At 38.9% G+C, this 14,250-nt stretch overlaps 1 protein-coding gene across 1 annotated transcript in view; it reads right to left on the bottom strand.

The window, feature by feature from the left end:
• LOC124277806 (relaxin receptor 2-like) overlaps positions 1–14,020 on the bottom strand; it is a 47,978-nt gene extending 33,958 nt beyond the window's left edge. The window contains exon 1 of the mRNA XM_046713521.1: positions 13,867–14,020. Coding sequence (XP_046569477.1) covers positions 13,867–14,017 — 151 coding nt within the window. The 5' untranslated portion in view covers positions 14,018–14,020. The remainder of the gene's footprint in view (positions 1–13,866) is intronic.
• Positions 14,021–14,250: the final 230 nt, after the last annotated feature.

The raw sequence follows: 14,250 nt of genomic DNA, 5'->3' as shown, positions 1-14,250 counted from the left end.
GACGCTGCTAATATTAGGATTAGAATTAGTTCACGTCGCATTTTGAAAAACTGGAATATCAATTTGTAGAATTTCTAAACTATAAGTTTCATGTTGTCCTCCATATACCACATAATTTCATTTATTTCTCTATTTTAAATGCTCAGATCAGGAAATGTTCAATAATACCCGTAGCACCGTTACAGGGTTCCAGTATATTAAGGAATCTAGCACAATAGACACTGCTGCTATAAGGTATGGATTAGCTCACGTAACATTTTGTAAAACTTGAATGTCAATTTGTAGAATTCCGAACTATAAAATCCATTTTGTTTTCTTCTTCTTCCGTGTACCACATAATCTTTTTTTCTATTTAATCATTTTAAATGCTTTTCTCCGTAAATTCTTAATAATACTTGAAGGGCCGTTACAGGGTTCTAATATATTAAGGACTCATGTACTAATTCAATCCTACAAAAGCTACACAGTAAACCATTCTTTCTTTAACAAGACATTGAATTCGGAAAAAAGGTATTTTTAAAAAAACAGAAGACGATGGAGACGAAATAATCAAATTCGACTCCAAACGTCATTCTGAATTCACAATAAAACCTACGCACATCAGAACGCCTACTGCTGGTCACCAGATGACTGTTGTAGACACTGGAACTATCCACGAGGTCATTCAACTCATTCTGCCAGCTCGATGTCCAATACCGTGAAACCTGACTCCGACTTTACATTGAAGCATACACAGAGGAAGCGTCTCTTGTTTCAGTGGTCATTGATCCCGGGACTCAGGAATTATCTCTAAAACTTTGCCATGAACTCAAGACAATTAGATAACGTTCTCCAATATCTTTCTTTAGAATGGCATGAGCTCAAGCTACGTTCAACATGAAGGTAGTTTTTCTTTCAAAAACAATGTTACTTTACTAACATCTCCAAAAGAATTCAGTCGAGTTGGATAACTTGTCTTTCAAAACCATTCAGTATTTCTTCATGTGGAACAAAAGCTTGCTCCATTTGCATATTGATTCTAAAACCAGTTAAAAAAAACTATATCTTTACAGCAGAAACTTAATGCATAAAACCTTTTGAAGACTTCTGACGTCACCAATGGCACTGGAAACATAGAAAAGAGACAACAATTGACATATTTCCTTTACTGTCCACCCACACTTCAGTTCTTAAGTCCTTTGCATGAACTTTTGGATGAAAGAGAAAAAATACTATCCATCGAATACCACTAAGGGCAGGACGGGCACAGAAAACCGTTGTTCGTATACCGCAATGTCATATGGATGTAATGTGATAACATAATGGAGGCTGGCAGTTGTTCTAACCACAGAAATGACAACGTCAATGGATTTAGTCTTTTTAAACCATCTCAGTGCGATGAGACAGTCATGGTTACAGGAAAGGACAAAAGACAAATGATGTAGTTGGTTTGGAAATGCTGTTGCCCCCACCCATCACCTCCACCAACTCGATCTGCATAAAGAACAAACAAAGATGTACAAAGTTGTTGGAGGACTTTACAATATGTCTGAGCCCACAGTATCGAGAAGAGATTTTTTATGCTGCTTTGAACCCTTTGGTCAAACAAAAAATAACCTGCTTACTCGGAAAAGACCGTATTATCCTTTCTTCAAAATACGTGAACTAAGAGTCTGAGACAAAACCCATTTTCCTTAACAGTATTTCATTTTTCTTCAGTTTAATTCCCAATCGAGTCATTGACTGACAATAGTTGTGGCTGCAAATTAGTCACACCCCCAATGAGTCACACTTGGCCACTTCTCTCATGACATTAACATTTATAACATTTATCGGGTATTCAAATATAGCTTAAAATATCGCGAACAGATTAAACATGAACATTATATGTTTGTATGCATCATTACATTAACTGGTTGAGAACTTGGTATATGTGAAATATCCAATAATGCTACACATAGGTCCAGTGTGTTATTTCCTAGATGTTTGTACGATTTGGTCATATAACGGTATTTACCAAAAAATATATATGTTTCCCAATATGATAAAATCTATTCATATGTTGCCGGAAACACGTGCGTGTTTCACATATCAAAGTATGTATACCGTATATTGCAAGATGTAAATTCAGAATTTGTTATGTACAAAATATGCACAATGAGACTTAAGGCTCAGTAAATGGACCCTTCGTGTGTACTTTGAAATATCACAATTGCATTATGACCTAGCAATAATGACGACGGTGTTAAAAGAGGAACAATTTGCCAATCCGCATCAGAACTATTAACTTATGAGTTGACTCTCAAAACCCGAAAACATGTCCATTAAACAGGTGTATAAATCATTAAACAGGTGTATAAACCATTAAACAGGTGTATAAATCATTAAACAGGTGTATAAAGAGATACATATTGCTATGTCCGAGCGGGTTTGTCGCTTAAGTCATCAACACCTTTGGAGAATTCATTTTCGTACCACAAACCGACATGACAAACGTGGAAATGATACAAAATAGTATCCTGCTTATAACAATTTAACTACAGATTAAAGAAGAGTTCTGATATGCGTTGTACTATCGCGAGCAACTGCTTCTGTTTTCAACACACGTAAGATTGATATCTCTCAGGTGTAGCAGACATACGTATTCAGCTTTGATGTATTAGGGCGTCACTGTCAGAGCTATCTGAGGAGTGTATAGGTTTTATGTAGTGTATACGTTATTCAATTATCTGTGTAGCTCCACAGATAACATGTCAACATCTAGCGTTTTAAGCCAAAACGCTTTTGAAACATTTCATTCAAATACCGCTTTTTAAGAGTGTTTTTTAACACCGCTGATAACCACACACAAACACACAGACATAAAAAACATATGCTCACATACACACACAGAGAGATAAATATAGAAAGAGACGGAGAGATAGAGCGATCTGTGGCGTGAATGGCGTGAATAAAGCTTATTACATATACTGCTTAGATGGGACGGTGTATCCGACAACCATAGTCTACAAGTCAATTCGTCTAATATCCAGCGTTATATGTCCAACAGAAAGCAAATTAATTACCATTTTACGACACGTTGTTTATGGCTTACGGCAAAAGTGGATGTTAGTAGGGCAAGTCTTTCCAACACAGACCTGTAGGACGCTTTTCATAGAATGTCTCTGTACGTTACAAATTAATGGAAATACGTAAATGTTAACACATTTATCCTTGTGCTGAACTATTTTACATTAATCTGAGGAAATTAGTATGTTTTCCTTTAGGTGGACGTTATATATCTTTGTGCATAAAATACATGAAAGTAACAAGGTTATAAACCATCAAATATCTATTTTCACATAACGGTAACTTTCGTATATGTACAGTGTGGATTTACAAATGAAAACAGTAAACGCGTCTGGAGCAATAGCATGTACAAGAACAAATCATTTCTTGAATCATTTTAGTAATGGATTAAAGGTTTAGAATGAGTCTATACAAGAAATATTCAGACCAGCTACCATAATGTGCTCATTCATCAAAACCTGGGACTCAGATGACAAGCATGTTCTTGGCTCTGGATAATCAGAAAGGATGATTCTTTATTTATTCGGGTTAGGGAATTCCAAGGTTTCCTACGGAATGTGGAAGTAGACGAGCGAACACATTAGGCTACACCACGGTCTCTTATTATTGGAGGTAGCTAACAGCTGACTGAGAAAGTGTGATTGAAGCGGGTGATTAAGTTGTGCTTAATGCAGTGGCTTGAATCAAATATGCTGAGGCTGTCAGTTAGCCGAGTTTTGTCAAATCACTTAAGCAACATTTCAGCATCATTTCAGCATCTTCGAAGCTGGTGACTTCATCATGTCATGTGTGGTATAAGACCATATTCTATGTGGCGAATGGAGATGTAGTAGATCAGCTATTCTGCTGCCTCGTTATGAGTCCTCCCTGGACTTGAATATTTAATCAATCCCGATATTTTCAAATAAACCCGCCATACAGGTGTGATATTGCTAAGTGCGGCGTAAAACTAAACTCAATCAATTCAAATAAACCTTAAAGTGCCTCAGTTGTGATAATTTAAAGATACACAAAAACGCCTAAAAACACTACTTCGTCGTTTAGAATTTGCTGCAAACGAAGCATGAAACCTATCTTCACTACACATATCTTTAACTGATATAGCGCACTACGACGAGGGAGCTATCAGCAGGTAAAATCGATTAAGGCAATCTTCAAGCCCTCGGGTTCAGACAACCTTCTTTCAAGATTTACAAAAATATGTTACAAAACCCTCTGAAATATCAGGTCTATATTTCAGACTGTAAAACATGCCTAGATATCGTTCAAAATATCTACACACTGCTATGACCCATAAAGATCAAAGTATAATTAATCTTCAGCAACCCATGCTTGTAACGGGCGACTAAAGGGATAGGGTCGTCACTCTCGCTGACATGGTTGACACATGTCATCGTATCCAGATCCGGAGCTCGATGGTCATGAAGTCAACCAATGGATTGTCTGGTCCAGACGCGATTATCACAGACCATCGTCATATGGCTGGGATACTGCAGAATGTTCAACAGCAAACAAACAAACAGTATATGCTTACTTAGAAAATATTCCCCATTACTTTTCCTAAATGCGAATGAGGTTCTACGATACATTGGTGGCCGATTTGTTTTATCACCGATGGTTGTCAGTCGTACAACAGGAGTCATTAACTGTCATTTTTATAAGAGATAAGAAACTCGTGGATGATAAGGTTTCGTGCAGTTAAATGCGTGTTATCGATTCCTCAGTTTTTAAATGTCATATCTAACCCTGGAGAAAGGACAAGTCACTTGGGAGCACTCTTTCAAGCCATCTGTCGATGAAGGTGAGGCAACTCAAGCGTTATGGCTTTCCTTTGCAATTGCCTTTTTATCTCGTTTAGTCTGGGTTGTAGTGGTTGTTGTTTAAAACCACACTTAGCAATATTCCAGCTATATGGCGGCGGTCTGTGAATAATAGAGTGTGGAACAGACAACCCAATGATAAACGTCATGAGCGTCGATGTACGCAATTTGGATACGATGACATGTGTCAACCAAGCTAGCGATCCTGACCACCCGATCCCGTTAGTCGCCTCTTACGACAAGCATGGGTTGCTGAAGACCAATTCTAACCCGCATCTTCACGGGTATGTCTCGTATAAAGGTATTTGGGGGGAACTCAGTTGTAGAGTGTATTCTTACTGACTTGACTGCACATTATAAAACTGATTGCTAATGCACGAATAGACATTGTATAATAAATTGCAGCAGATGCAATAGCTGATGACTTAATGAATAAAACATACCCACATCAATAAATGCATTATTTAATACCACGAACCACAGACGGATGTGATGCGATTTGTAAAAATATAAACGACAATTTACTTATCGCCATAACAGCAATTATTGAGGAATGACGTATGAGAACAGGAAGATGCCAGTTTCTCTGTGGACATGTTGAATAAAGAAACAGTTCCGAAGCCTGTCGCTTACAAAAGGAAACTATCAATATAAGCAAATACATTATTAAATGCCTGGAATGATTGAAAGCCTATTTACGTATCGCCACATCAGCAATCTATTGAGGAATGAACATGAGAAGAAAATGACCTTATGTCTGGTTTCTCTGATTGAATGCGTTGGGGACATAAGGAAACTGTTCCCATGGCTCACAGTACAGATAAGGATTTGATTACTATTGGCATAAGGTGCAGTTTATATGATGCTTCCTCCTGATATGTTATATGGAGAAAATGAAGTGGTGGACAGACTGGCTGACGAAGATTTTCTTGTTTCTGATTGGTTGTTTGGAGACCTTGTTGGCGTTTCGGGGGGCACTGGAACGATATTGGGTAACGAAACTCTTCCTTGATGGGAGCAGACAATTCGAATGCAAGTTTTGAAATAAGCGCCTGCCCGTAGGACCGAGGCAGGTAGGTCTTGCATCGGGCTGGTTTAAATTTTGTAGGGGTCTTTTTGGTTTGGGGTATAGTGTACGTGTGAGGTTCATTTGCCACAATGAACCGAAATGATTGAAATGAGAGTCTGCAGCTTGGGTCATTATGGCAGACTGACAATCTACGTTGTTTCAAACACTGTCTCTCTAGAGAAATAGTTATCATAATTCCAGGAAATGAACTAGATATTTAGCATGTGTATTTTGAAGGATGAACATGGTGGATAAAGATTCATGTTCATACTTTGGGAGTTTGGATGAGCAAACTCTCTTGGCAGACAAGTTTAATGAGAATTGTTCTTACAACGATTCCTCCAGATTCGTTGAATAGGACAACCCTTGAAACTTGATTGATAAAAATGCTGGATAAGGAATCTCTTATCATGGTTGTGGGGGATGAGTAATATTCCGTTGGTGAAGGTAGATTAGCTACTGAGACTCATTATGTTCGTGGCGACAGTGTAAGTAATTCAGGAGGGCAAATCCACCAGATATTGCTAATTACACGACTTCTACACATACAAATACCTGTATATCAGTTATCAGCCTCCTTCTCCATCTGTCTCGTCTCGACATCAGGGCATAGAATATGCCTTATCTTGTGTCCAACTGACACGATTACTCTGGGATGAAGGATATAAGGTGAGGAATACTTCAATTACTGGATGACCTGATAACATGGCATCGACACAAGACGAGGATTACATTTGTCTGAACATGTCATACGTCCTAATATACTTTCACCTGACACTGATCTTGTTGAATAACCTTGAACACTGCTCACGTTTCAGAATGTATATTTTCGAATGAAAAAATGACGTATAGCAATTAGATGAATCTAGAACTATAAACTTTATGTTTAACTTCTACTATATACTTCGCATTTGCGAAGGAAATTGCATTGTTCTGTGGAGTATGCTTGACAGGTGTAGTTTCACTGCAAGATTCGGGTGTATATTTGAATTCTCACCTTTGAAATTCGTATGTAATAGGCACTAGTTTTTTGTAGCCGCAGATGTAATCGTAATTTCGTAATCGACCACACACAGCTTGTTGCAATGACGTTCATCCTGGAAATCTGTTGCAAATTTTATTTACATAAGCTCTTCTGTTTGTTCAATTGTTTGTTCATTTAAATTTGTGTTCCTACACACCTGAAACATTGCATTTATCTTTGATTTAATTAAAAAAGTAATAAATAACAAATAAAAGCGGGACATGCTTATGTACGATTAGGCTAACGCCTAGTCTCTGAATATATATATAATTTTGATAGTAACACATAAGCATGTTTTAATTTAAATGAATCACAGTGAGATATGAGATTTAGAACCTGAGGAAATCTAGACTTGCTTCATTTAGGGCTTTTGCATAGCAGGGAGGGCTACGTAGTAGGGACAATAATGTGGTACAGGGACTGTGAGACAGTCTAGTGGACGATGTATGGTATACTGCCACACCTCATGCTGACGAAGGGGCGGTGGGGTAGCCTGGTGGTTAAAGCACTGGCTCGTCACGCCGAAGATCCGGGTTCCATCCCCCACTCACCCATGCTGGCGACCTGTACTCAACAAAAGCTACTATCAACGTAAAGAACACCACGTGTCCATTCGTCTTCACATTGTTTCCTAATACCACCCCGTAATCTTAGGCTTGAGAATAATTGATGTAAAGTTTCGTTGATTTGTGTTTTTATAGAAATAATCGACCACGATTCGACCCCAAATTCTCATAAAAAATAAACACCTACACACATCAGAACGCCCACTCACGACAGCCGGTCAACCGTTATTCACAGTGGAACAATTCAATAGTTCGTTTTGCTCATTCTGCCGACTCGATATCCTGTAACGTGGAGCTTGGCTTTTACATCCAACCACGCAGAGACCCCGAGTCTCCGGTTTCAGTGGCCATTAAACACCCAGGGGCTATCAACAGGGGTAATTAGGGAGGGATTTAACATAAACACATGACAATTAGAGAACGTTAGCCTATTTCTTCAATATCACCGCTACGTGCCAAGGATTTACAGGATAACGAATCTAACTGAATCTAAAACCAATTTAATATTTATTTGTTTCGAGTTCATAGTTCCACTTGAAGAAAGGTCCACAATTTGGTTGAATGTTGTTTTTTCTGTTGTATTCTTTATATAATTATACATGTATGTTGATAGGGAGGGCGACTATGCTTGTCGTAAGAGGCGACTAACGGGATATGGTGGTCAGGCTGGCTGACTTGGTTGACACATGTCATTGGTTCCCAATTGCGCAGATCGATGCTCATGCTGTTGATCACTGGATTGTCTGGTCCAGACTCGATTATTTAAAGACCGCCGCCATATAGCTGGAATATTGCTGAGTGCGGCGTAAAACTAAACCCAATCACTCGCTGATAGGGAGGGGTTTTAGCATAAGTTAAGGGACCTGACACATGAATCATGCAGTCGTCAACCTTGCTCGTCTGATTGAAAGTATTGACCTCCTGTGTATGTGATAAGATCACAGGTAGGTCAATATAAAAACAGAAAAGTTAGGTATTATGTATAATACCTTTATGAATCAGCTAATATACACAATACCTCCGTTTTTAAGTTGCTGTACATAATGGTGGTGGCGTGTGGTCTTGCGCATAGAGCCTAGGTAACAAATCAGTTGAGTGAGTGAGTGAGTGAGTTAAGATTTAAAGTCACATCGACAATTTTTCCAGCCATATCGTGACTAATACATACATATAATATATAAAACCCTGTCAACGAAGGACAGTAAAACCACTAGATTATCACAGATTGAGTTAAAACTAGCTTGGACATATCTTTAAAAGTAGAAAAATATTTTTAGACAATTCAATGTAAAAATGGGCTATAGATCGCCAACAACTGAAGGTAGATCACCATACTAGGGACCAAGGGGACTTATAGTGCCTTTGCTACCTGCATGGACCCTAGTTGGATTTACACCATCCCTTCAGTCGCCGGCGATTGTAGAAAAAGTTTAGCCGAATTTTAAAGGAACAAATATACTAAGTTTATAAATCGGGTAAGCAAAAATTTAACTTTGAAAGTTTTGGGACTTACGTACCCCTCTAATTTTAAGATACTTTAACCCCCTTCGAGGATACAGCCACTAACAATCGCACAAATCAGTTGAAGTTAAGCAACTCTGATGGGATAATATGGTCACATGACTATTAACCTTCTTAACAGGCGGCTTGGGTTAACTGGGGTGATGAACTGATAAAATATTGTGTGTTGCTGAAACATACACACTGCTTGTTAATATGGACGGCATTTTGTATTGAAGTTCATTAATGACGTATTGGAGGTTGATGGTATTTTCACTAAAATCAGCTTGATTTTATCGTATTTCTACCACGGTAGACATAACATACGTTATTAGAAGGGAGAGAAAATAAAACCTAAAATTTAACAATTTAGTTTGACCTTCAAAAATACTTCTGAGAGTTCTTCTGCTTCTGTTTTCAACGAGCTGAACATTGCTATCTTTTCTGTCCAACATACAGCAGACGAACAGGCTCAGGTATAAAATATACGGGAGGTACTGTCAGCGCTATCTGACGTGGGTTCATTGTATATGTACTACACGAGATTATCACTGTCGATAACACGTCAGCATCTCGCGTTTAAAGGGAAGAGTTTTTTAAGCATTTGATTCACACCCGTCTTCTTATATCGTTGACGTTCTATTTTCACAATGAGTGAGTATTGTTTTACGCCGTAATTTTGGCAATATCAAGGCGGCCAGAAATGGGTTTCGCACGTTGTTCTGTTTTTGCCTTTGCTATTGACGGGTAAGCGGTCCCCTTCACGGTCTACAACTGAAATCGCCGATTGTGAGGTTACATTGATTTGGAAGAAGGTCCACATCGAATGGATAGCTTATGTGTCCTCAAAATAATATATGTGACATTTGGGAAAATACTATATCACCCCTTTTGCATCATCACCATCATCATCATCATCACCACCACCATCACCATCATTTTTATCTTCATCTTCCTCTTCATCATCATTTGGGGCGGTGGGGTAGCCTAATGGTTAAAGCGTTGGCTCGTCACGCCGAAGACCAGGGTTCGATTCCCCATATGGGTACAACGTGTGAAGCCCATTTCTGGTGCCCCCCGCCGTGATGTTGCTGGAATATTGCTAAAAGCGGCGTAAAACCAAACTCAGTCAGTCAGTCAGTCATCATCATTTATACTCAATATATTTCAAAAATTCTTAATCACATTTGTATATCCTTGATATTCAAAGAAAAATGGACAAGGATGTTTTATTCTGCTATGATACGAACATACGAAGAGGCATCTTTTTGAGAATGAACATAATCAGTTTTTCCGTTGAACCCGATTCCATTGGTCGTGAAAGGTAACAGCGGTGAAGATCATATGCATGGATCACTGGCCATCAGTACGGCACCAGGTGTCCGCATGTTATAAAGTGTTATCCAATAAGAATAATGGCGATACCACATGTGTAAGGATGATGTTTTAACGTGGGTGGGTCCCTGGATGCATATAATCGATCACCACTTGCGACCCAAACTCGGAATTACTGACCTAGCGAAAGTATATACAAACGCTTGTGACGTGTATGAGTGTTCCATCAGCAGAAGCTTGACATGCATTTGAACCCGTTATCATCAATTCGGTTATCTTTAGATGCGGTATCACGCCTCCCTCCCTCCCCGGTTCAGCATGCCCCGGGCTGTCCCCTCTGACTGATGCCTCTGGCGTATTTCCAAGATCAACTTCTCCAAACACAGTCCCCCACACGCCCATCCTACACACACCCCACCCCACACACGCACTCCTCTCTCCAGTACTTCAACCTTCAGTAGACAGCAGTGAGGACCCTTGCGTTGGTAGACGACGACGGAATACTACAAACGACTTTCCCTTGCAGGAATATTGATTATTAGCACATTGTATATTTCACGAGAGACCCTTTCCTATCAATACACCAACTATTATCATATAAAATCAAAAAATGATAAAATGATACAGATTATCAGTTGTTATCAATTTTAAAAAATGAATCATTTAAATTTGAAAATGTTTACATTTTTGTTGGTTTACTTTGGTGGGAGTTGGGGGAGGAGATTGATGCATGTATGAGCCAGTTAGCACTCAGGGGGGATAGAAGGGGGGATAGGCCTATCCTCTTGAACAGGCTCACAGGCAATCTCCGCGTATGAAACATCTCTAACACAACATTTGATGACTCACCATGAATGGCCCCCCAAACACACTGTCCCTTAGACTAACAACTAGGCTCTAAAATGAACATATTTTACAGAAACATAAGTTCATACTAAAAACATAAAATATAATGAAAAGACTTATATTACGTTGTAGAAATTTAGACATTTTCTAGACTTGCGTGGGCTTTCTTGGATATATTTGCTTGAGGGTCTGCATGACAGACTAACTGTCCCTTATTCTACTCAAACGTTAACGAGTTGGGTTTTACACCGTATCGAACATTCAGTTATTTCATAATGCTTACAATAATGTCAAAAGAACATCGAAGCGGGTTTCACATGTATACCACTTAGTGAAACCCAAGGGCGCAAGTTTGGAGCAGACAAATATACAAACATGATAAGCAATATAGGATTTGAACCGATCACAGGTTTCTGTTATTTTAATAAGTTTTGTTAAATGTAACACAGTGAGTCCCGTACATTTCCTCGTGTTGTCATCGTATCCCAGCTGCGTAGATCGATACTCATGCTGTGAGACATGATTATTTAACGATCGCCACCAATGGCTGGAATATTGCCCTGTGCGACGATGAACAACAACAAACAGAATCCTCGTCTAAGTCTCCTATAGTCCGTTTGGCTCAAAAGCGGACCGATGAATTGCAATCTAACTCGAAAACTAATAAACATAACATACTCAATGAAACGCTGATCATAATCAAAACATCATACCCACTCTGTGAGGTTTTTGCAGAATTTTTGTCCTAAATAAAAAATTTGTTTAACAATCTATCATTAAAATATTGACACAGTTCACTGTTTGTTACGAGGGAGGAGTGCAGAGAAAGGGACAGCCAGGTATTCGAGAACGGATGGAGACGGCACAGCACAGGTTAATGAATAAATAACTTTGTCTGTGAACGTGCTTCTCGAACACCTGGCTGTCCCTTTCTCTGCACTCCTCCCTCGTAACAAACAGTGAACTGTGTCAATATTTTAATGATAGTTTGTTAAACAACTTTTTTATTTTTAGGACAAAAATTCTGCAAAAACCTCACAGAGTGGGTATGATGTTTTGATTATGATCAGCGTTTCATTGAGTATGTTTTGTTTATTAGTTTTCGAGTTAGATTCAATTCATCGGTCCGCTTTTGAGCCAAACGGACTGTAGACCCCTCGTGATCGCATTGTTATCCCTTGCAGGTTCCGATCACTACATTAACAAACTTATCCCATATATAGTAGACATACTAACCAAATAATGTAGATTGGACGTGTTTCACCTTACATGTGCCATCAACAAAGAGTTAGGGAGGCTCTGAAGATGTACTTCACAGAGACCCCTAGACTAACGCTTAGTCTCTGAATATATATAATTTTAACAAATAAACCCATTTTAATTGAAAAGGAGTCCCAGGGAGACGAAAGATTACCCGAGGAAAGATAGATTTGCTTCATTTAGGGATTTAACATTGCAGGGAGGGCTAGCCTATAGGGACTAATATGGTTCGGGGACTGTGAGATAGACTAAGAGACCCCTGATGTACGGAGATGGTCCATCGACGCGGCGCAAAGCAACATTCATTCACACATCGTGCATCTCTACTTGGTGGTAATATTACGCAAATGTCAACATTTTTACCTTTTTACTTTTTGCACCTTTTCATTGTTTATATATACGTGTGGTTCTGAGGATTGTGTGTGACATGCACGTTATTTGTTCCTTATACAAAATACAATGGCATCCCACAAGGCATTGATGTCATAATGACGTCAAATGTAATGAACTTATGTAGCATGATGACGTGAAACGGTTTCATTCATGATGTGTGCCTCCTTCATACAATTTCACCTTTAAAGATACATTTTTATGGAATCTAAACACAACTTGCTCTAGGCAGGAGGGGAAAGGTCACTCTCCGAGTTGATGGATTGAATATGTGGATCTTTATGACAGGTGTCACGGTTTGAGTTCTTATAAATCTCAACTATGTCACGCTGTCACGTTGTTCAACAGCGCATAAAGGTGCTCCCCTTTCCCTTTACCACCTATTATGTTTTACCTTCTTCTGTCTCACCTCACAAATCTCTATTTCTATCCAATACACATTCTATTCTTATGACTGTCCCCAATCGATCCTTCCTCTACAGTTTAGCTGTGCGCTTAAATGTTGATTTTACATTACAGTGTGCACTCAGCTGAGACATATTCGATAATATAACAAAACAGCTTTTCTGTATAAATAAAGTCAACATATGCTTGGGTATCGACATTGCACAGCTGAACAAACCAACCAAAAATGTTATACATGATGATGTGTCACCATGTGTAAGTCGAGAACATAAACTCAAAATATATGATCAAATCAACATTCATTATTACGAAAACATTTCAGACTAAATACCAAATCTGATTTTTGCCATAATCATATAACCAAATATTACTGGTCACTTACTCATATGTACAACCCAAGGATAACAACCCCTTGCTCACTATACACTGACAGCTATAAATAAATACGATTAACACATCAGGGCAAACGTAAACTGTGACTGGGTTCAAAAAGATCCCAAACACAACAAAACGCAAAACTCTCGCCCCTTACAACGCGGAAGCAACAGGTAGAACAAAACGCTCTCACGAGCATGTGAACATAAAGTAAACAAAACCACTTACCGCATAGTATTACAACGAGCAGGGCAGTTGTAACCATAATGAACACAGAACACGTGTAATATCTCCTCATCTGTATCACTTCGTTATATTCCGATTCCTCAAGATTTAAATTTCTCCTAGGCCCCCAGTTCCGGAACCTACTGCCGTCCATCGCCGCTAGCTGACGCTAGCAAACTACACCTAGATCTGAATCCCATCCTGGCGATTCTTCTAGGCTGATATATGGCACGGCCTGCTGTTTGTCACCTTCGGAAAAAGAACGCCTCTGAACTTGCACTTAGGAACCGCTTTATCTGAAATAGAAAAATTGTTGTCCATCAGATAATTGAAACAAATCTTTATAAGTCACGGTACAATTTTCTAAATTTGTTTAAAAATTCTCCA

The sequence above is a fragment of the Haliotis rubra genome, unplaced genomic scaffold, assembly GCF_003918875.1.
Source record: "Haliotis rubra isolate DU_JTF1 unplaced genomic scaffold, ASM391887v1 Scf228, whole genome shotgun sequence".
NCBI classification, from domain to species: Eukaryota; Metazoa; Mollusca; class Gastropoda; order Lepetellida; family Haliotidae; genus Haliotis; species Haliotis rubra.
Note: the sequence above shows the minus strand (reverse complement) of the source record. Positions and strands in the feature narration are given on the sequence as shown.